General features: G+C 53.0%; 1 protein-coding gene and 1 long non-coding RNA gene across 2 annotated transcripts in view; one reads left to right on the top strand and one right to left on the bottom strand.

The window, feature by feature from the left end:
- The first annotated feature begins 573 nt into the window (after positions 1 to 573).
- Positions 574 to 22,570, top strand: part of COL5A3 (collagen type V alpha 3 chain) — a 44,193-nt gene continuing 22,196 nt past the window's right edge. The window contains exons 1-31 of the mRNA XM_070464054.1: positions 574 to 824; positions 4,806 to 4,964; positions 5,048 to 5,237; positions 5,313 to 5,469; positions 7,004 to 7,108; positions 7,419 to 7,571; positions 10,184 to 10,297; positions 10,403 to 10,549; positions 12,105 to 12,161; positions 12,234 to 12,275; positions 12,595 to 12,657; positions 13,120 to 13,194; positions 13,292 to 13,375; positions 13,749 to 13,805; positions 13,904 to 13,957; positions 14,499 to 14,552; positions 15,614 to 15,667; positions 15,748 to 15,801; positions 15,988 to 16,041; positions 16,614 to 16,658; positions 16,770 to 16,823; positions 17,022 to 17,066; positions 17,909 to 17,962; positions 18,099 to 18,143; positions 19,281 to 19,334; positions 19,436 to 19,480; positions 19,618 to 19,671; positions 21,356 to 21,400; positions 21,510 to 21,563; positions 21,702 to 21,809; positions 22,234 to 22,287. Coding sequence (XP_070320155.1) covers positions 737 to 824; positions 4,806 to 4,964; positions 5,048 to 5,237; positions 5,313 to 5,469; positions 7,004 to 7,108; positions 7,419 to 7,571; positions 10,184 to 10,297; positions 10,403 to 10,549; positions 12,105 to 12,161; positions 12,234 to 12,275; positions 12,595 to 12,657; positions 13,120 to 13,194; positions 13,292 to 13,375; positions 13,749 to 13,805; positions 13,904 to 13,957; positions 14,499 to 14,552; positions 15,614 to 15,667; positions 15,748 to 15,801; positions 15,988 to 16,041; positions 16,614 to 16,658; positions 16,770 to 16,823; positions 17,022 to 17,066; positions 17,909 to 17,962; positions 18,099 to 18,143; positions 19,281 to 19,334; positions 19,436 to 19,480; positions 19,618 to 19,671; positions 21,356 to 21,400; positions 21,510 to 21,563; positions 21,702 to 21,809; positions 22,234 to 22,287 — 2,418 coding nt within the window. The 5' untranslated portion in view covers positions 574 to 736. The remainder of the gene's footprint in view (positions 825 to 4,805; positions 4,965 to 5,047; positions 5,238 to 5,312; positions 5,470 to 7,003; positions 7,109 to 7,418; positions 7,572 to 10,183; positions 10,298 to 10,402; positions 10,550 to 12,104; positions 12,162 to 12,233; positions 12,276 to 12,594; positions 12,658 to 13,119; positions 13,195 to 13,291; positions 13,376 to 13,748; positions 13,806 to 13,903; positions 13,958 to 14,498; positions 14,553 to 15,613; positions 15,668 to 15,747; positions 15,802 to 15,987; positions 16,042 to 16,613; positions 16,659 to 16,769; positions 16,824 to 17,021; positions 17,067 to 17,908; positions 17,963 to 18,098; positions 18,144 to 19,280; positions 19,335 to 19,435; positions 19,481 to 19,617; positions 19,672 to 21,355; positions 21,401 to 21,509; positions 21,564 to 21,701; positions 21,810 to 22,233; positions 22,288 to 22,570) is intronic.
- On the bottom strand, positions 12,155 to 20,701 carry LOC139033971 (uncharacterized). The gene is made up of 3 exons (XR_011486449.1): positions 20,453 to 20,701; positions 13,535 to 13,627; positions 12,155 to 12,683 (listed from the first exon to the last, which is right to left on the bottom strand). It is a non-coding gene; the product is annotated as an uncharacterized lncRNA (long non-coding RNA).

Below are 22,570 nucleotides of genomic sequence, written 5' to 3'. Positions count from 1 at the left end.
ATGAGCCGGCTTTTCACATCAGATGACCCAAATCCTGGAGCTTCAGTTTCAGCATCAGTCCTTCCAATTTCCAACTTCCAAGTATTCAGGGTTGATTTCCCTAAGATTGACGGGGTTGATCTCCTTGTTGTCCAAGGGAGTTTCAGGAGTCTTATCCAGCACCACATTTCAAAGGCATCAATTCTTTGGCATCCTGCCTTCTTTACCATCCACTATCACAACTATACCTGACCACTGGGAAGACCACAGCCTTGACTATACAGACCTTTGTCGGCAGAGTAACGTCTCTATTTTTCACCACACTGTCTAGGTTTGTCATTGCTTTCCTGCCAAGAAGCAGTCGTCTTCTGATTTCATGGCTGCAGTCATAGGGCCAAGTGCCATGATCTTAGTTTTTTATAATATTTAGTTTTAAGCCGGCTCTTTCACTCTCCGCTACTGTGGGGTGGGGCAAAAAGGGCCCAGCTCCCGGCCCAGGGCTCCACCCTTTGCCGGCCAATCAGCGCTCAGCACAAACTTTCCCAATTCCCCACACCAGCTGTCAGCTGCCCCCCCTCCCTTGAGCTCCGCCTGGCCGGGCGCTGGAGCGCAGGGCGAGGCCAGGGCGGGGTCTCGGGCAGTCTCCTGCGGATCCCGAGTGGAGTCGGCCGCGGAGGGACTGCACCGAGCCCGAGGAGACGCCGCGCCCTACAGCCGCCCGGGCTGGTCCCCCGCCTTGAGTGTGGGCCCCGCCGGGATGGGGAGTCGCCGGGGCCCGGGCCAGCCGCGGGCCGGCCTCTGCCTGCTCCTGGCCTCTCTGCAGCTTCTGCCCCGGATGCAGGCCGGTGAGCCGGGAAAGGGGAAATAGGACTTGGAGTGCAGGGTCCAGCGAGGCTCCCAAAGACGCCGAGGAGTGGGGAATGAGGGGGGTGTGCGCGTTGCGTGGGGCGCGAGTGTTTGACTCTGGGCCGTTTGCGGGTGTGACAGTTTGCGGGGGGGCATGGAAACCTGTGCCCCTGTTTCGTGGTGCGTGCATGGGAATGCATGCAATTTAAAGGTCTGTGTGCGTGCGCAGCCATGAGCTTGGGGGCATTTAGAATGAAATTATGTGTGTGCTCGAAGTGGGAGTTGACGATTGTATGGACATGGGTGATGGGATGATCCCTGGGCTAGTCTGTGATTGGGTTGTATTGCGAGTGTGTGTCTGTGTGTGGGGCTGATTTTAAGAATAACCGTGCGTGTTATGCGTGTGATTGTGTGTTTCTGGGTGACCCTATGAGGGCTGTGGTTGTGACTTGGGGGATAAATAGGTAAATAACTGCCCATGAGGATCATTCTAAGGGGTATGGTGGGTGGGGACTTGTAGGGGAGAGGGTTGACCAGGGATTCAGAGCTCCCTTGGCGGCTCCCCAAACGGCTTCTTCGTATTCTTCCTCTTCCTCCTTTGACCCCAGTTAGCGCGCGTCCACCTCCTTTTCCCCCCATCCCTGCCCCCTCCCCCACCCCGTGCTCCCCAGAGCCGAGATCAGCACCATGGACAGGGCCTCGGGAGGGCCCTGGGGAGGGGCGAGACGGGGCGGGGCTCAGGGAAGGGAGGGGCGGAGTGCGGGCCGGGTGGTGGGGGGAGTGGAAGTTGCTTTCCTAAGCTGAGCAAGCCTCGGGTGTTTTTCCCGAGGAATTTCTCAGGGCCCCCCCAGGGGGTCCCGGGGGCCGCCGGACGGATGAGTCAGCGCTGACGCACGCCCAGCTGTGCGGTTCTGGCAGGACGCCACGCCCCGCCCCTCAGGGTTCTGGGTCGGGGGCGCCCGGGGCTTTGGGAAGGTCGTGGTTCTTCAAGTGTGATTGAGGAGGCTTCCCTGGTCTAAGATACCCCAAGTCAGGCCCTACCGGCAATCCTCCACTAACGCAGCCCACCCTCCACCCGAGCAGCCTGGCCCCTCCAGCTTTCTAACTTTCTCAGCAGCTCGGAGAGATCCCTGCTCGCGCGGATAATCCCAAATTAGTTTATGCCCCATTCACACGCTTACACATCCACACAGTCGTGCGATCTCAGGCACGCATTGCGAATATAAGGCCCTTGGGACACCAAGAATGTTAAACACCTGGTGCCCACGCCCAGGCAACCCCATCAGCCGTCTGCATACGGCCACAGCTTTTGTCACTCGCCTACGCTTTCAAACTCTCACATGTTCTTCCACTGGCATCCACACAAAGCAGTAAAGTGTTCTCAACCAGTCACCCACTCGCTGACTTGGCTTCAGTCTCACAGATAACCCCACGCCTGCATCTTGCTCGAGTTTGAGCTATAACAATCACAGATTTCCCTGAATCACCTGCAGAGCCTCTGACTCACTGCTGGGACCCCAGAACAAGTCAAAGAACTGCACCTGAACACTCCATCATAGGCCAAATACTCCCAGACATAGACACACCACAAAGCGCATGGTCAGCTAGTCCCTGGACCATACAGAGACATACACATGCTCACACAGTCTCACCCACATACACTATAGCACGTATACACATTTGCACATTCATATCTAAGCTCCCCTACACATCTGAGGGGTCCCAGCCATGTCCCAGCCTGATCCCTGCCTGCCTCCCTCCACATCCTAGACCCCGCCAGCCTCTCCCTGGGGTCCTCACAAGCACCCAGGAGAGTCTGTGGGGAGAAGGGCAAGCTGGGTGCTTGACAGACCCCCAGCTCCTGGCCCTGCAGGCAGAACTCAATGCCGCTTGTGTATTTCCTTGTCAGCAAGCCAGCCATGAAAAGAAAGGGCAGTTAGTTTCTGAAAGGCCATGACAGAAGGAACACAGATTGAAGGAGGAGACATTTGGGTTAGATGATGGGGAAGACTTTTAAAACGTGATTGAGCAGTTGGTCGAGGGGAGATCCTTCTGAGTCTGGGTGAAAGGAGAGCCTGGGAGAGCCACATTGGGTGGGATCATGGATCTCAGCCCTCCCTGGGGCTTCAGCCTGGAGAGAGGGCAGCTGGGCTGATCATTCCATCCAGGAGTGACCCTTGTGGTCAGAAGAGCCTGGGAGTCCAGATCTTAGCCCCAGGGGGCTGTAACCCAAATACCTCTTAATAACAGCCCAGCCACAGAACAGGCAATTCAGGCAATTAAAGTTAGGGCTGGTGGAAACAGCAGAGTTGGGGGGGAGTGGGTATGGGGAGAGAGAGAGAGAGAGAGAGAGAGAGAGAGAGAGAGAGAGAGAGAGAGGAGAGAGAGATAGGGAGAGTAATCCACACACAGAGATAGAGAGAGTCCAGAGAAAAACAGATGTGAGAACCAGGGAAGCACCAAGAGACAGAGACAGAGAGAGCTAGAGAGTGAGAGAGAGCGTGAGTTAGCAAAAGAGAGGGAGAGGGACTGATTCAGGGTTGGACACAGAAAGTGGGATGGGGAGAAGGCGGGGGGTGGGGGGGGGAGAGAAGGAAAACTAGCAGAAGAAGTTTGGGGCGAGAGAGAGCCGAGGTTGGAACAGGGCTCTGCAGAGTCTGGTGAATGCAGGATCTGACCCAGGAGGAGCGGGGATGGGAAGCCCACATCTGAGCCCTGATCTCCCCCAAGTCTGGCCCCTCATCCTGGCTCCCCAATGGTGAGCTCAGCCGAGCCGCCCCCGGGGTGAGGTCATGGCAGATTCAGCAGAATCTGGCTCCTGCCAAGAGGCTGGGTCAGGGGGTCAGTGGGGCAGTCTGCTGAGGGGAGGGGGATCAGGCAGGGGCTTTGGGCCCAGGGGAGGACCCCGCCCACCCTTGCCCAAGCCATGTGGTTCTACTTAGCACTGGCCAGGCTGCGCCGGGTGGGGCTGGCAGGACAGCCTGGGTTAGCATCTGATTGGACAAATCTCTTCCTTTGCTGGGATGAGAGGGAGAGGGTCAGAAGGAGGAAGTCAGGAGGTTATCAGGGAGAGGTGGTCAGAGGAGAGAAGGTCAGAGAGGGTGATAAAATGGGGAGGTCACGTGTTGGAACAGACTGGGATAGGCAGAGCAAAGAGGTCGGGGGTAGTCAGAGGAGATGGTCAGGGTCAGGCAGAGAAAGGTCAGAGGGCATGGCCAGAAATCAGTGGGGATCAGATAAAGTGTGGTCAGAGGGAAGAGATCCAAAGTGGCAGTGGTCAAAGAGAGGAAGTCCTGGGTGATGGTGGTCAGAGGAAGAAGGCAGGAGAGGTGGTGGTCAGAGGGAGGAGATCATGGGGGAAGGTGGTCAGAGGGAGGAGGCCGTGGGTGATGGTGGTCAGAGGGAGGAGATCATGGGGGAAGGTGGTCAGAGGGAGAAGGTCATGGGGAAGGTGGTCAGAGGGAGCAGTTCATGGGTGATGGTGGCCAGAGGGAGGAGGTCATGGGTGAAGGTTGTCAGAGGAAGTCATGGATGAGCATGGTCAGAGGGAGGAGGTCAGAGGGAGCAGAGCCAAGGGAAGAGGTGGGAAGAACATACAGAAGGAGCCCCTCCTCTCGAAGCGGGTTTCCCCTGGCAAGGGGGCTTCAGGCCTGGGAAGCAGCCCCAGGGACCTGGTGCGGGGGAGTGTGGAGAGGGGGACTGCCTGGCTCTGGGGCTCAGGCCAGGAAGCTTTGATTCATCCCAGAACTAGGTCAGCTTTTTTTTCTCTTCTCACCAAAAACCAAGGGAAAAAAACAGGAGTCAACAGGCTGATGAGGCCGGAACAGCTGTGCAGGGGTGAGGGGAGCATGGGTCCCAGGCCGGCTCCTTCCCCCTGACCCATAAACACCGTTGGGGGTGCGGAGTCCTCCAAACTGGAGCTGCTCACACAGGGTCCTGGGCTTGTTCTAACCGCCCCGCACCCCACCTTTCTCTAGCAGATCCTGTGGATGTGCTGAAAGCGCTGGGCGTGCGGGGGGGCCAGGCTGGGATCCCTGAGGGACCCGGCCTCTGCCCCCAGAGGGTCCCGGAGGGCGACCGAGCATTCCGGGTGGGCAAGACCAGCACGCTTGGTGTCCCCACGCAGGAGCTCTTCCGAGGTGAGTCGGGGCCGGAGGGGCTGTGGGTCATCCTGGGAGCTGGGGTCACAGCGTGAACTGCCTCTTCCCCTCTGCCCTCTCAGATGGGCAGTTTCCTGAGAACTTCTCCATCCTGATCACTCTGCGGGGCCAGCCAGCCAGCCGTTCTGTCCTTCTGTCCGTCTACGATGAGGGCGGCGTCCGGCAGCTGGGCTTGGCCTTGGGGCCAGCTCTGGACCTCCTAGGTGACTCCTTCAGCCCCCTCCCCCAGCAGGTCAACCTCACGGATGGCAGGTGAATATGGGGAGGGTGGGGGGTCCCGGGAGGGTGGGCGAGGAGCACCCACCCACTGAGACTGTGCGCTTGCAGGTGGCATCGTGTGGCAGTCAGTGTGGACGGTGGGATGGTGACCCTGGTGGCTGATTGTGAACCTCAGCTCCCCATATTGGCTCAGGGACCTCGATTCATCAGCACAGCGGGACTCACTGTGCTGGGGACCCAGGACCTTGGAGAGGAGCCTTTTGAGGTAGCCTTTCAGGGATTGGGCTTCCCTCATAGCTCAGCTGGTAAAGAATCCGCCTGCAATGCAGGAGACCCCAGTTCGATTCCTGGGTCGGGAAGATCCGCTGGAGAGGGGATAGGCTACTCACTCCAGTATTCTTGGGCTTTCCCTGTGACTCAGCTGGTAAAGAATCAGCCTGCAATGTGGGAGACCTGGGTTCGATCCCTGGGTGGGGAAGATCCCCTGGAGAAGGGAAAGGCTACCCAGTCCAGTATTTTGGCCTGGAGAATTCCATGGACTGTATAGTGCATGGGATCGCAAAGAGTCAGACACAACTGAGTGACTTTCACTTCACTTCAGTGATGGGGAAACTGAGGCAGAGGGCTGAAGGGAGGTTTGTCTGCAGCCTGAATCTGATGCAGAGATCAGAGAAGGGAACTATCCAGCTTCAATTCAGCACCAGGAAGCTGAGAGAAGGAAGCCCCTCGTGTGGCAATGCATCTTTGGTGTGTGTCTGTGAGACTGTAAAACAACGAATCCATCATTTGAGATGGTGCATACTAGGCTTAGGCTTCCCAGACGGCACAGTAGTAAAGAACCTGCTGGGCAATGCAGGAGACAAAGGAAATGTGGGTTTGACCCCTGGATCAAGAAGATCCCTTGGAGGAGGAAATGGCAACCCACTCCAGCATCTTTGCTTGGAGAATCCCATGGACAGAAGAGCTTATTGGGCTATAGTCCATGGGGTCACAAAGAGTTGGACATGACTGAAGTGACTTAGCATGCACACACATACTTGGCTTATGGTGGGAGGATAAGACTGTAATGTGTGACCACGCTGGTGGTTGTGATGGTGCGTGTTGCCAGCAAGACATGGTGTCCTGAGGCTCTGTGACAGATGTGTTTTCAATGAAGTGATTGTTATGTGTGTCATAAAAATCCAGGGAACTCATCATCTGGTTTTCTTCTTTTTCTAAAAAAAAAAAAAAAATGTCTATTTTTATAGCTGTGCTGAGTCTTCGTTGCTGCTGTGGCGACTCTCCAGTTGTAGCCCATGGGCTTCTCCTTGTGGTGGCTTTTCTTCTTGGGGAACACTGGGCTCCAGGGCACGTGGGCTTTAGTAGTTGTGATGCATGGGTTTAGTTTCACTGCAGCATGTTGCATCTTCTTGGACCAGGGATCAAACCCATGTCCCCTGCATTGGCAGATTTTTAGCCACTAGACCACTAGGAAAGTTTTTGTTTCCCTTCTTGTCCCTGGTACCTTGAAGGGTGCCTGACACACAGTGGGTATCACCACGTGCCTGAGAAGAAAGGAACAAATGTGCCTCTGATAGGACAGACGTTGTGGGGTATGGCTTGTGGTTTGGCGTCACCCTGATAGAATCTTCCTGCTGTCAGTTTTGGGGTGCAGAGGGATTTCTGGGGCTGTGGTGGGGCTACCCCTTCCTTATACTTAGTAGTGGTGATTTGAGCGGAAAAACACGAGACCCTGATGCTTGGAGTGGGGATTGGAGTCAGCCCGTGGACCCCTTTGCCAACCCCCACTCTCTCCCCAGGGAGATGTTCAGGAACTGGTGATAAACCCAGATCCCCAGGCTGCCTTCCAGGCATGTGAGCGATACCTTCCTGGCTGTGATGACCTGGATACAGCAGTCACCACGGTGAGTATGGGGCTTGTCCTGAGGTCACTGGCTCAGACAGCCTTGGCTCCAGGTCTCAGGTATAAGTGAATTCTGAGCCCTGTCCATAGGGCTGAGTGACCCTTGCCCTCAAACCATTCCTAGGCATGAAGGACTTTGGCCTCCAGTCACATAACTGACCCTTGGCCCCAGATCATATATTGACCTCAACCCCAGTTCCCTGGCTTTAAAACACAGGACCAATGGACCATGTGCCAGCATGACCTCCGGTGATCTGAGTGATGGAGCCTCCACTCAGGGACCCTGGATCTGATTGGAATCCTCTCCCCAGGTCCCTCATGGGGAGCCAGAAACCCCTCCCCCTAGGCGGAAGGGGAAAGGAAAAGGGAAGAAAAAAGGGCGAGGTCGTAAGGGAAAGGGCAGGAAGAAGAAGAACAAGGAAACTTTGGCTGTGAGTCCACCTCCTGGCTCCCTGGACAACCAGGTAAGGGGTCTGCTCTTTGACTGCCCTGCTTCTGGCTTCTGATTCCCACTGATCCCTTGTGCCTCATCCAGGGTTCCCCTCTCTGGTCTCCAGTCCCTGACCTTTGACTTCCCTTAGCTGACCAATCATGGTTGGGGAGGTGATCCTGTCTTAGGAGTTCTCTCATATCTTCCTCCCAACCTCCAGTTCTGGGGGTGGGAGTGCTGGAGGGAGGGGGCACACCCAGATGAGTACATTATTATTAGGGGGTTCTTGCGAGGGTTACTATTTAAGAAGAGCCACTACCTGGGTTCAACGATGGGTTTGTTGGTGCATCGTTGTTTGGTGTTGGACTGGTTGGGGTTATTCAATGAAGGGTCACTCACTGGGGGGACTCATTGGAAAAGACCCTAATGGTGGAAAAGACTGACTGAAGGCAATAGGAGAAGGGGATGGCAGAGGATGAGACGGTTAGATATCATCACTGACTCAATGGACATGAATTTGAGCAAACTCCAGGCTATAATGGTGGATGGAGTTGCCTGGTCTTCTAACATCAATGGGGTTTCAAAGAGTTGGACATGACTTGATGACTGAACAGCAACAATAGCAATTAGGGGCACACTATTTGGATTCCCTGATAGAGATTACTGGTTGAGATGGGTTACTGTATGGAGATATTTATTAAGGTTGATGTTTGGGGGTTTCTAGTTGGAGGTTATTCTTGGAAGCCATTGATGGAGGCCACTGTTGGTGTTATTGGTGTCACTAGTTTAGAGCTAATAGTGGGGGAGTGTCATTGCTGAAGATCACTAGTTGGGGAAGTCACCAGTGGGAGACCATTGATTAGAAAGCACTAGTGGGGTCACCAGTTAGAATCACTAGTTGGGGAGTGATTTTGGGGGATCACAGATGACATAATTAATTTGGGAGTCCGTGATGGGTAATTATTTGGGAAGTCATTGATGAGTCATTGGTTAATGAAATTACTGTCTGGGGGGTCATTGGTTGGAGAGCACTAGTTGAGTTCACTTGTGGGTATTTGTTGTTGGAAGATCACTGGTTAAGAGGATTCACTGGTTGGGGGTCACTGGTTAGTACTTCTTGTGGGGGGTCATTGGTTGGGGAGGACACCGAAAGAGTTACTGGTTGGAGTCATTGATGGACGTCATTAACGGGGGGGCCAGTGATGGGTGACTGGTTATAGGAATACCTGGTGGAAGATCAATGATACAGATTATTAGGAGGTGTTTTGGTTAGTCATTGATTAGGATTCTTAATGGGGGTCACTGATGACAGATTATTGATTGGAGGGTCACTAAATTGGGCTTCCCAGATGGAGCTAGTGGTAAAGAACCCACCTACCAATGCAGGAGACGCAGATTTGATCCCTGGGTTGGGACGATCCCCTGGAGGAAGAAATGGCAACCTGCTCCAGTATTCTGGCTTGGAGGACCCCATGGACAGGGGAGCCTGGCAGGCTCCATGGGGTCAGAAAGAGTCGGATATGACTGAAGCGACTTAGCATGCATGCATGCAATGGGTCATGACTGTGGGAATAATTGGGGGCCATCGATGGTGGTCATCAGTAGGCAGGGCCACTGTGTAGGTGTCCCTGGTGGGTGCCCTTTGTTGGGGTCCTTGTTTGGAGGGTCACCGATTGCATTACCTCTGTTCTCAGCATCAGTGTGGAGAAAGAGGTTAGCACTTCAGCCTAGAATAGAGATGCCAGGACTATTCTCCCCTTCTTCAGCGTCAGCCCTTCACCTGGGCCCCCACCACCCGCTTTGCACCCTGACCCAGTTCCTTTGCAGCTGTCTGGGCCAGCAGGAGCTCGAACTCCCCCTCTGGCTGCAGCCTGGCTGGCTGACCACTGAGCTCTGCCTTGGGAGCAGACACATGGGCTAGGCTTCCGGGAGTCTGGCCCTGAGTGCTGGCCATTGACCTTGACCACTGGGCTTCGGCCAGCCCCGTCTGTCCTCCACATACGAGGGCTCCCCCTGCTGGCTGTCCTCATCCAACCAGCACTCCTTGGCCTCCACAGGCCTGCGGGTGCCCTATACCCCTCTGATGTTTTCTGAGAACCCACCTCTGTCCCCCTCCCTGGACTGAGTGCTCTGGGAGAGAGGGTCTGTCTCTTCCTTCACCTCTCTTTTGCCTTTCTTTTTTTAAAGTATCTTCCCTTTTCACCTTAAAAATTATTTATTTATTTGTTCACGTGCCTTGTCTTAGGCTTCCCTGATGGCTTAGATGGTAAAGAATATGCCCAGAATGTGGGAGACCCGAGTTTGATCCCTGGGTTGGGAAGTTCCCCTGGAGAAGGAAATGTCAACCCACTCCAGTGTTCTTGCCTGGAGAATCCCATGGACAGGGGAGCCTGATGGGCTGCAGTCCATGGGATCACAAAGAGTCGGACACAGTTGAGTGACTAACACTTTCACTGTCCTAGCTGGGGCACATGGGATCTTTCTTAGTTGCAGCATGTGGGGTCTATTTCTCTGACCAGGGATTGAATCTGGGCCCCCTGCATTGTGAGTGCAGAATCTTAGCCACTGGACCACTAGGGAAGTGCCCTCCCTTCCGCCTTGATTGTCCTGGCCCCAGACCTGATACTCTCTCTGTCCTTCCTCCAGACCTCCACTGACATCCCCAAGACAGAGTCACCAGAACCAACTCTGTCTCCGACTCCCATGCCTATGGTCATCACCACAGCTGTGACCTTTGGTAGCAACGTCACCATCCTAGAGGTCGGTGGGAAGTGGATGGGGCTGGAAGGGAAGGTCCTGGGGTGGTGGTGGTGGCAGACAATGAAGAGGTCAGGGGCAAACTTTGGTCTTTTCCAATGTCCTCAGGAGGCCCTGGACCCTGACAATGGAACTGAACTGGAGACCCTGGAGACTGAGTTAGCCAGAGAAGATGAAGAAGAAGGTGGTCCCACCATGGGCCCCCACTTCCGGGCAGCAGAACAGTCATGGGATACTGAGTTCCAGATCTTTCCTGTGAGTCTGAGTGGCTTAGGTGCAGGGACTCCTTCCTGGAGCCACACATGGCCACATTCTCTTTTTGGCTTTCTTTGATCTTGCCTAGAACGCCTTCCCACCACCCCAGTGCAGTTGACAAATATTTATCTACAGATACTGTGCTAATGTGACAGGCATTGTGCTAATGAATGGCTCTGTGGGTAGGGTGATTCATTTGGCTTTTAGTCTAGGCATGATGAGAAGCCCCTGGAGAAGGAACATGACTTGGGAGTTTTCAAAGCTCTCTCTGGTGCTGAATAGCCTATGGACTGTAGGGGGAGCCAGAAGGGCAGCAGGGAACCTAGTGGTCTATGCAAAAGGAGAATCCCATGGAGAGAAGAGCCTGGCCCGCTACAGTCCACGGGGTTGCAAAGAGTAGGACATGTCTGAGCGATTAATACACACACACATGCAAAATAGGAAGTGGTAACCTGGATGAGAGTGGTGGTCATGGCGGAGGCAGGGGGGGTGGATAGACACAAGTGGACTGATTTGCACCATGCCTGCTTTTGCTCTTGCTGCTGAAGATGAAGAAAGATACTAAGATGACTGGGTAGATGCATGGTGGCCCCACTGAGTAAGATGGGGAAGCCTGAAGGAGAAGCAGGTGGAAAGTGTCAATGATCTTATTTTGGATGTGCTAAATTGGCAACCGGGCTTGCCTGGTGGTTCAGTGGTAAAGAACCCACCTGCCAGTTCAGGAGACGCTGATTTGATCACTGGGTTGGGAAGATCCCCTGGAGAAGGAAATGGCAACCCTCTCCCATATTCTTGCCTGGAAAATCCCATAGACAGGTGCCTGGTGGGGGCTACGGTCCATGGGGTCCCAGAAAGTCATACTTGACTGAGCGACTAAAGAACAACAATGACAAATTGGCAATCCTTGTTCAGTTGTCAATGCAAGTGATTGGTTAGAAAGTTCTGGAGCTCAAGGGATGGTCTAGACTGGAGATAAAGACTTAGAACTCATTAGCAGAGAGATTCTATCTATAGTCCAGGGATTGGAGGAGATTGTCTAGAAAAATACTGCCGATAGGGGAGGCATCTAGGTTCTAGCCTTGATGTTGGACAGGGAAGAAGGTGAATAATCCTAACCATCTTACCCTGAGTGCTTGTGATGTGCTAAGCATTGTTTTAACTTCTTCAGCCTCCCGTGGGATGTATAGAGTAGGCTTTGACCCATGAACTTTGCAGGTGAGTCTGCAGGAGTTGAATAAGTCTGCAGAAGTTGAAAAAGTTGAATAAGTGAGAGACAGTTCCAGGATTAAGATCCCACAGCATGCCCCAGAGTTCATGGTCTTCACCTTGCTGCAGCACAGTCAGCTCAAAACTGGAAGCTGAGCTTCTTGAAACATATTGGTTGAAGAAAAGAAAGGACAACAGAGGCAGCTCAGAGAATGGACTGTGCATGCATGGACGCATGCATGGATGCATGCACGCGTGTATGTGTGTGTGTTTGGTGTGAAGTCAGTTAGCTGAGAGTTCTGTGTCTGAGTTCCAGGCTCATCTCTTTTCTTTCCATCCCTTGCCCCAGGGTGCTGGGGAAAAAGGAGAAAAAGGAGAAAAAGGAGAACCGGCCGTGGTCGAACAGGTAAGGAGTCTGGGGCTGGCAGAGTTGCAGGGGTATGGGCAAGAATGGGGGTCACACTCCTTTCTCCCCCAGGGACAGCAGTTTGAAGGACCCCCAGGAGCCCCGGGACCCCGAGTGAGTCATGACTGCATTCCCCTCTTCTTGTCTTTTACTTGCAGTTGGGGTGTTTGATCTCCCGGGGTGAGGAGTTGGAGTGTAATGTTGCCAGATCATTCAAAGACTTTTAGATATTTGAGGCTGAAAAGATGAATAAAAAAGGGGGTTGAGAGGTAAAGTTGGAGCTTTATATGGATCAGCATAGCATTGAGGGGCCAGGAGTGGCTCAGTGGTGGGGTTGGAAGGTCAACACGGGGCCGAGGTCAGTGGTGGGCTGCAAGTCTCCTTGGCTCAGACTTTGCACTTCTCATGACCTCTGTTCCTCTGTCCGCAACAGGGGGTGGTTGGCCCCTCAGGCCCTCCTGGTCCCCCAGGATTCCCTGGAGACCGTGGTCTACCGGTAAGAGAGTCTCTCTGGCATGTAACCTTCGGGGGAAGGGAGATTTCAAGCTGTGGAGCTGAAGTTGGGAGCATGGCTGGGGCTGGGGACATCACCTTGGGGCTGGCCCTGACCCCTCCTGCTCATCTTTCTCCCCATTTGCGAATTGCCATCTGGCTCCTCTTCCATCCTGGGGGTGGGGCTGTCCCCTGCTTTTCTCCTGACTCTATCCTTGAGTGTTTTCCATCTGTTTCTCTCTGTATCTGTTTCCTCATCTCTCTTTCACCTGTTTCCTTTCTGTTTCTCTCTCTTTCACTTTTCATCACTTTCTCCCTCCCTCCTTCCATTTCTGTTTGTCTTGTCTTCTGTGTCTTCTCTCCCTGCCTCTCTCTCCATCTCTCTATTCCTCTCTGTCCCCCCCTTCCCCTATCTTTTGCTCCATCTCTCTATCTCCATCCCTCTGTGTCTCTCTTCCTCTCTCAGGGCCCTGCTGGCCTCCCAGGCATCCCTGGCATCGATGGGATCCGGGGTCTCCCAGGCACTGTGATCATGATACCGGTAAGAGGGAGACAGGTTGGGCCTTGGGGAGTGGAGTCCTGACCCAGGACGTGGGGACCTTTTGTAGAAGTTACCCTCACTACTAGTTGCCCTCTAGTTCCAGTTTGCAAGAGGCTCTCACAAAGGACCCCCAGTATCCTTCCAGCAGGCACAGGCTCAGGCAGTCCTGCAACAGGCTCAGGTGAGGGGAGATAATCCAGGGACTGTTGGGGGGGGGGTGGGGCTTCCCCGTTGGCTCAGCAGTAAAGAATCTGCGTGTAATTCAGGAGATGTGGGCTTGGTCTCTGGGTCAGAAAGATTCCTTGGAGAAGGGAATTGCAACCCACTCAGGTATTCTTACCTGGAGAATTCCATGGAGAGAGGAGCCTGGCAGGCTACTGGCCATGAAGGAGCATACTGCTGAGCACGCATGTCAGGAGGTAATGGGAGGGCACTGGGAGAATGACAAAGATGGGAGACAGTGAACAGTCAGGAGAAGGTGGATATTTAACTCTTGACGATGATTTTGTGGGGGTGTGGAAGACCTGAGGCTCTGTTCCCCTCTGTCTCTCCAGCTGTCTATGAAAGGCCCTCCTGGCCCGGTGGGACTCACTGGACGCCCAGGCCCCGTGGTGAGTAAGGAGGCTGCATGGAAGAGGGGACACACCTGTGGAGATGACTCTAACTCAAACTCCCTCTAAATACATCACCCTATCTTTCTTCCTCCAAGGGTCTCCCTGGGTATCCAGGTCTGAAAGGAGAGATGGGGGAAATGGGGCCACAGGTGAGATTGGTGGGGTGAGGGGCAGGGTGGATGGGAAGGGTCTTCTGCCGCGGCTACAGGATAAAATGCCAGTTGGGGAAAATGGCAAAAGGACTGGTGATACACTTGGAATTATTGACTTTTTGATGTTTGAAATTGTGGGGCTGGAGAGTCCCTTGGACAGCAAGGAGATCAAACTAGTCAATCCTAAAGGAAATCAACCCTGAATATTTGTTCAAAGGACTGGTCCTGAAGCTGAAACTCCAATAACTCGGCCACCTAATTCTAAGAGCCAGCTCATTAGGAAAGATACTGATGTTGGGAAAGATTGAAGGCAGGAGGAGAAAGGGGTAACAGAGGATGAGATGGTTGGATAGCATCACAAACTTTATGGACATGAGTTTGAGTAAAATTCAGAAGGACAAGGAAGCCTGGTGTGCTGAAGTCCGTGGGGTCGCAAAGAGTCAGACATGACTTAGTGACTGAACACAGCAGGGAATGACTTAAACAAAGTCCTGACTCTGTGTTATTCTTTTTCTGCCTCCTTCTCTTTCTCTTCTAGGGTCCCCGAGGGCTTCAGGGACCTCATGGACCCCCTGGCCGAGAGGGAAAGATGGTGAGTGATTCGTAGGTCTTCAGGTCATCCCTTAGCCATCTCTCAGCACTCAACACGAGCCTCGTGTGCTCTGTGCTCAGGGTCTGCTGGTGTCATTGTTGGGATCAGAACGCTGAGGACGAGGAGTGGCGGTCCACTGAGGATTATGGACTGCCGTGGCCATCAAGGGTGACAGAGGAAGCTGAGTCACAGAATCAGGGAGGACCAGAGAGGAATGATGCTTGAGCTGAGATTTGAGGGATAACCAGGGAGACAGGAGAGGAAGGGCATTCCCAGCAAAGGAACAGCACATGCAAAAGGCAAGACTGGCCCATCGGGGGAAATGATAATTCCAGATAGTATTAACATTTCATGGGGAACATACAGCAAGAAGATTAATGGAGACTGAAGATGGGGGCTTTTTTTTTTTTTAAAGTATACTCTTTCTTCTCTTTTTAAAACATTAATTATTTGTAATTTTTCTGACTGCACTGGGTCTTCGCTGCTGTGGAGGGCTTTTTCCAGTTGCAGTGAGTAGGGGCTACTCTCTAGTTGTGGTGCACAAGCTTCTCATTGTGGTGGCGTCTCTCATTGCGGAGCACAGGCTCTCCGGCCCACGGGCTTCAGTAGTTGTAGCTCATGGGCTCGAGAGCTCAGGCTCGGTAGTTCTGGTACACAGGCTTAGTTGCACTGTGGCATGTTGGATCTTCCTGGACCCGGGATCAATTCTCAACCACTGGACCAAAAAGGAAGTCCTCTTTTTTTTTTTTTAACATTTTATTTTTTGGCCATGCGGTATGTGGGATCTTAGTTCCCCAGCCAGAGAGGGAACCCTTGCCCCCTGCAGTGGAAGCATGGAGCCCCAGCCACTGGACTGCCAGGGAATTCCCTGAAGATGGAATTTTTGTGATGCTAGTAACTTGGACTAGAGAAAGGGCACTAGGGGTAAAGACTAATGGATGGGTTTGAGATACACTTGAGAGGTTCAGTTGGTACCTAGAGAAACCCCAGCAGAGGGGACTACGTGAGGAAGGCTCTCCGTACATGGCAGTGACATCTTGACCATGTCACCTCCCCCACAGGGCCGCCCTGGAGCAGAGGGGGCTCGGGGCCTCCCAGGCGCCACGGGACCTAAGGTAGGTGATTTGGTCAGGATTGGACTCGGAGGGACTGGCGCATAGAGGACTTAAGGCTCAGATGGTGTCTCTTTGTGCAGGGCGATCGGGGCTTTGATGGCCTGCCAGGGCTGCCTGGTGAGAAGGGTCAAAGGGTGAGTGTGTGAGGCCCCTCCCCCACATCCAAGCCCCCCCCCACCCCAGCTGATACTCACCCTCAATATCAGAGCCTCCATCCCTGTGTCTGAGTGCTCCCCCCTCACACCCCGTCTCCCTTCCTTGGGGCTGGTCTCTACCCTCATCTTTTGACTCTGAATGGCCCTCTGTGTTCCCCACTGCAGGGTGACTTTGGTTATGTGGGGAAACCTGGTCCCCCGGGAGAGGATGGGCAGAAGGTAAGTTTGGAAGCAAGTTAGGGGGTTTGGAAGCCAGAAAGCCAGAATGAGGGAAATAGAGCATTCAGGAGACGGGGAGGGGTGAAGATCTGCACTGGAGAGTCAGGAGGTCCCATCAGGGCCTCAAAAAGACAGGTGGAGAGTTGGGGGTTAGCACTAGAGTTCCTGGGCTCCCCCTATGGCTCAGCGGTAAAGAATCCACCTGTCAATGCAGGAGACATGGGTTCCATCCCTGGGTCGGGGAAGATCCCCTGGAGGAGGAAATGGCAACCCACTCCAGTATTCTTGCCTGGGAAATCCCAGGGACAGAGGAGCCTGGAGACCGTGGGGTCACAAAAGAGTCAGACTTGACTTAGAGACTAAACAACAGCTAGAGTTCAGAGGTGAGGCCCAGGACTGCAGGTCCAGGACTGGGGTCACGGGCCTGAATTTCCAATCACGTACACCCAGTTGGCTGGACTCTGCCGCAAGTTCTGACTCTGAGATGCCCTGGAAGGGGCTGCCCAGATGAGGGAAGGTGATTCTCTGAAGGTTATATCCCTGCCTCCCCAAGTGATGCCGTTTTCCCACAGGGAGCAGAGGGACCTCCGGGGCCCACTGGCCAGGCAGGGGAGCCGGTGAGTATGAGGGACCCCTGGACTGCTTGTCCGACACAGAGGAGGGAGGCAGGCTTCCTCTGGCCTCAGAGCAGGGATGCTGGATTGACATTAGTTCCCGCTTCCTTGCAGGGCCCCCGAGGACTGATTGGCCCTAGAGGCTCCCCCGGACCCCTGGGACGCCCGGTGAGAACATCGCTGTCTTTCTACATCCCTGTTTGTCCTTGCCTCACCTTTATCTCCTCTGCGTGTCCATTCCTTGCTGCCTGGCTTCTCTGACCCACTCACCGTTCCCCCCGAGCTTCTCAGCGTCTCAGACGCAGGCTGAGACTCAGGCTGAGACCACGTGTGCCTGCCCTGGTCTCACACCCTCTCCTCCCCCAGGGTGTGATTGGAAGTGATGGTGCTCCAGGTGCCAAAGGAAATGTGGTATGTGTTCCGACACCTGATGCTTGCTTGCTTTCTTGATTTTTGGCTGCACTCAGTCTTTGTTGCTGCATGGGCTTTTTTCTAGTTGCGGCAAGTGGGGGTTGCTCTCTAGTTGCGGTGCGCAGACTTCTCATTGTGGTGGCTTGTCTTGTTGCAGAGCACGGACGGGCTCCAGGCGCATGGGCTGCAGTAGGTGCAGCAGGTGGACTCCGTAGTTACGCCTACCGGGCTCTAGCACACAGGCTCTATAGTTGCGGTGCATGGGCTTAGATGCTCCTTGCCATGTGGGATCTTCCCAAATCAGGGATCCAACCTGTGTCTCCTGCACAGGCAGGTGGATTCTTTACCACTGGGCCACCAGGGAAGTCCCACCTGATGCTTTCTTTTAAATTAATGAATTAATTAAATTTTTGTTTGTGCTGGGTTTTCATTGCTGGGCACAGGCTTTCTCTAGATGTGGCAAGCCAGGGCTACTCTTCACTGTGGTGTGTGGGCTTCTCATTGCGGCGGCTTCTCCTGTTGCGAAGCACAGGCTCTAGACACACGGGCTTCAGTAGTTGGCAGCTCGTGGGCTCTAGAGTTCGGGCTTAGTACTTGTCATGCATGGACTCAGTTGCCCCACGGCTGTGGAATCCTCCTGGACCAGGGATTGAACCCTGCATTGGTTGGTGGGTTCCCATCCACGTACCACCAGGGAAGTCCCCCTAATGCTTTCAGACACTCTGACCCTATGACCTCCCATATCCTTGGCCACTCCCATGACCCCTTCTCTCATTTCAACTTCACTGACACCTCAACACCACAACCCTTCCAGCTTCACAGAATCCTCATTTTCTCCCCAGGGCCCTCCAGGAGAACCAGGCCCCCCAGGACAGCAGGGAAATCCTGGCTCCCAGGTTTGAGCTATTTTTCCAATAAGGGGGGTGGTGGTGGTGGTCCATGAAGGTCATAGACCATTCCTAGCTTCTCCGACTTCTGCACCCACTGTCTCTTTCTAATGCTTTTCCCCTCTCTCTTTTAAAATATCTCCAGGGAATTCCTGGCCCCCAGGGACCCATCGGCACTCCTGGGGAGAAGGTGAGTGACAGCCCTCCTCCCCCATCCTGTCTTCTTCCTTCAACTCTGCCTGCAGGAAAAACTTCCCATTGGGCTCCTTTTTAAGGGGCCATGGATAATGATCAATTGCAACATTCCCTAAACAAGCTCAGAGTAAGCAAGTGTTATTGTTGGAGAAGGGCTGATGGTGAGAAATAGACCTTCACAAAGTTTAGAGTACAAGGGGATATTATCAAACACGGGGGAATCTCTCAGCAGCCAGAAAGTATTACCAAGATTCATGGGCCAAGAAATCCCTTTCTCTGGGGTCTTGCAGTGTCATCTTTGTTCTTCTGCACATCTGTTTCCATCTCCCCTGGAAGACAGGACTGTTTCTATATACATCTTGAAAAAGTGAAAATGTTAGCCACTCAGTCATGTCTGATTCTTTCTGACTCCATGGACTGTAGCCCACTAGGTGCCTCTGTCCACAAGATTCTCCAGGCAAGAATACTGGAGTGGCTTGCCATTCTCTTCTCCAGGGGACCTTCCCAACCCAGAGACCGAACCCATGTCTCGCGCGTTGCTGGTGGATTCTTTACCATCTGAGTCTGTTCTTACTCCAGCTTCTATTTCTACACAATCTTGTGCTGCTCTGTCACTATTTCAGTCCCCAGCTCCTTAGGATCTTACAGTTTCTTTACCCAAACCCATCTGATCATAGTTTCTATGAGACAAGGTATCGCTTCCCCCAAAATTTCAGCAGAGAGTCTGACTGGCTTAGCTGGGCCAGGATCCCCTCTCTGGATTCATCAACTGTTTGCACAACATAAAGGGGTCACCACATGCCTGTGTAGACCCACCCCTCTTTTGTGGAACTATGGGTTGAAGCAGCTTCTAAGGAAGAAGCATCCCCATCCCAGCATGTCTCTCACACTGTTTTTATATCCCTTGCCTGAATTCCCCCCAGAAGCAGAGGCTTTCTGAGGCACAGAGAGGGGTGGCAGCTTGTCCAGGGTCATGCAGCAAGTTTGGAATTGCTGAGAATAGATTGCTTGACCAGTAGGATCTGCTTTTTTCTCTAACCTTGAGGTAGCTGCCTGTCTGAGTAGGGATGTTCCTGGTGGAATGCCAGGCTCTGAGACCCTGTATCTCTCCCTATTTTTTATCTTCTTTCAGGGTCCCCCTGGAAACCCAGGAATTCCAGGCCTCCCAGGATCTGAAGGCCCTCCGGTGAGAACTAGATTCTGGGAGAAAGAGGAAGGAGAAGGGGGAGGCTTGGGAGTTTAGATGGCAAATCAGGTCTTTGACAACACAGAACGTCTTTCTCCCAGGGTCACCCAGGTCATGAGGGCCCAACAGGAGAGAAAGGGGCCCAGGTAAGTGACCTGAAGAGGGGCTGATTTGGGGATGGGGGTTGGCAGGCAGGGCCAGGAGTCTCATGAGAAGAGGGATGAGGGTGCTGGGAACATGGAGGGGGAAGAACAGGTTGACACTGATCTTATCTCCATCTCAGGGTCCAGCAGGGTCAGCAGGCCCTCCGGGCTATCCTGGACCTCGGGGTGTGAAGGTAAGTGATGCTTGGGGCCTGCAGTTAGGGTTGATTCCTCAGCACTGACGTTGGGAAGCCAGCTCCATCAGACACTTCTACAAGCATGTGAGAGAGGAATCAGCCTGCCGGGCAAGGTGCGGTGGGACTGACCCTATAAAGTAGGGTGTGTGCTACTTTGAAGCTGAACAGCCAAAGGGTAACATTACAGCATAGTTGTCGCCTTGTAGTTGAGAGCAACGAGCTGAACCCATTTCACTGTTAAGTGCACACATCACATCCCCAGGTCAACACATTATAATCAAGCAGAGGGTTGTTTTAAAAGCTCAAATAGATAGCCAGTGGGAATGTGCTGTTTGATGCAGAGAGCTTAAATAGTGCTCTGTGACAACCTAGATGGGTGGCAAGGGGTGGGAAGTGGGAGGGAAATTTAAGAGGGAGGGGACATTTGTATACCCATGGCTGATTCACGTTGATCTATGGCAGAAACCAACACAACATTGTAAAGCATGTATCCTTCAATTAAAAATAAATTAATTAAAACAAACAAAAGCAACAAAAACTCAAGCCAAGAGCCATACAATCTACAAGCCTAGAAATGCTAGGACTAGTTGAGAGCTGTACTGAATAGATTCACTGTTGACCAGCTGTAGGGACATTGTCATTAAAATCTGTGTGGTAGCTAAGTCCAGTTACCTTGTAGCCAAGTACAGGTATCCATTACCTGTAGTCTAAGAACAGAGTTTGGTTGTAGCCAAAAGCCAGCTCCTCACATTTTTGCATTATAGACAAGCTTAGTTACCTTATAACCAAGGAGGTGTAGTTATGTTGTAGTTGGCCACGAAGTCCTGTGGGTGTCCAAACAGAGTTCCATTGAAAGGCATGGTTTTCTACACAGAGTTGAAGGCTATGTTTCCGCTGAGTCTAGTTACACTATAGCCAGGGTCAGAAAACAATTACGGTCAAATTCGGTTACATTGTGGTCAATGAATTGCCCTGTGGCTAGAGACAGTCCTGATATTGTCAAAACACAGAGTTACATTGTATCCAAGTATAACTTCATTGTAGTCACTGAATTCCATTATAGTATGTCTCCCTGTGGCTGGAAACAGTCATGCTATTGTCAAAACACAGTTCTAGTGTATCTAAGTACAATTTCATTTAACTCACTGAGCTCAGTTACACTGTAGCCAAGTGCAGCTTTTCTTACGCCCCAAGCCAAGAATTCCATGTGAGCAGCATCTGGGCTTGCACTGAGCAGTCTCCTTGTAGCCAAGCACAGACTCCCCTTGTTGCCAGGCACAGAGTCGCACTGTATCCAGCACAATGGGAAACATTCCTGCGCCTTTAGAATGAAGTTGGTTTCTGGAATGTTCATCCCTTTTCTCCTGCCAGAAGGAACTGTGGACACAGTGTCCCTAGGAGATGGAAATCAATTACTTGGAAATTTGGCCTTCCCTTCACACCCCCACACAGATGACCTTGGGAGGCTGCCAGTGAGAAGGGGCGGGGGAAATGCAACCTCATGCACACCATACTAGTAGACTGTTGGGGCAAGATAATTTTCTCTGGGGCTGCTCCCTACTCCCTCCCTCTAGTCCTGCATCCTCTTGGGATTGTCCTGGCTATTTCAGGCAGAGGACTGAGTTCAGGGCCCTTCTTAAGTGGGGGGCAGCGTGGGGACTGAGAGCTTCTTTCTTTTCAGGGTACCTCTGGCAACCGGGGCCTCCAGGGGGAGAAAGGAGAGAGGGTGAGAAAGAAGGGGATTCCTTGGGAGAGGGGAACCCTAATAATGAGGCTCTGACTCTGCCCCTTCGTGAAAGCCTTGACTTCTGATCTCTGTACTGTCTTCCACCCAGGGAGAGGATGGTTTCCCCGGCTTCAAGGGTGATGCAGGGCTTAAAGGAGATCGGGTAAGATGATCTCCAGAGGAGCGGTCTGGTGAATCTGGGGGACTTGGGAAAAAACAGGGAGGAGATGAACTGGGGCAAAGACAGGGGGCAGGGGTGACAAAGAAGGACTGATATCAGGGTTTCTCCTTTCTGTTCCAGGGGCAACCAGGACCCCCAGGTCCTCGGGGAGAGGATGGTCCTGAAGGGCTAAAGGGGCAGGAGGGGCTGGCTGGTGAGGAGGGGCCCCCAGGCTCTGCTGGGGAGAAGGTGAGTGGACCTGATCACCCCCCTCTAGTCTTTCCCCAGCTTCCTGCAGTCAAGATGCTCCCTGGCCCTTTGCCTTCAGCCTTCTGTTCTTTTATCTCCAATTTTAGGAAGCTCTCCACTTCTTCACTTCTGCAGCTCAGGATGATAGAGCAATGCCATCCACACTATCTTATTTATATCTCTGTAACCACTACAGGCAATAGACATTTTTTATCCCCATTCTACAGACAAGTAAACTGAGATTTGGAATGGTTGAATGAGCTGTCTAAGGACATGCCCCTAGCAGGCAGGGACCAGGAATTGAACCCATGTTTCCCTGGATCCCACCCTCCTCCCTCTGCCACCATGCCCCAGCCATTCTGCCCTTCTCCTACTGACCCCCAAAATTGCAATCTCTGACTTTTTTCCTATAATCTCTCTGCAGGGCAAGCTTGGAGTGCCGGGTCTCCCAGGTTATCCAGGACGTCCAGGCCCTAAGGTCAGATGCTAGGAGGGGGGTGGTGGGCATGGGTAGGGTTTAGAGACTGATTAACATCTAGGATTCTAGGCTGTGGTCTGGGGGTGTGAACTGACCACCTCATGGGGCACTGAAAATAAGATGTGGGCTTTGGCATCAAACTTAGTTTCAAATACCCAGCCTTATCTGCTAAGTGGCCTTGAGTAAGTCACCCCCTAATACCTGCTAAATCAACTTGAACAAGTCTATTGAGCCATTTTCTCAGTTGCAAAAAGAAGATACGAGCAGTAGCTACCTCATCAAT

The sequence above is a fragment of the Odocoileus virginianus genome, chromosome 3 (assembly GCF_023699985.2).
Source record: "Odocoileus virginianus isolate 20LAN1187 ecotype Illinois chromosome 3, Ovbor_1.2, whole genome shotgun sequence".
In the NCBI taxonomy this organism is placed as follows: domain Eukaryota; kingdom Metazoa; phylum Chordata; class Mammalia; order Artiodactyla; family Cervidae; genus Odocoileus; species Odocoileus virginianus.
This window is presented reverse-complemented; position numbering and strand designations above follow the sequence as displayed.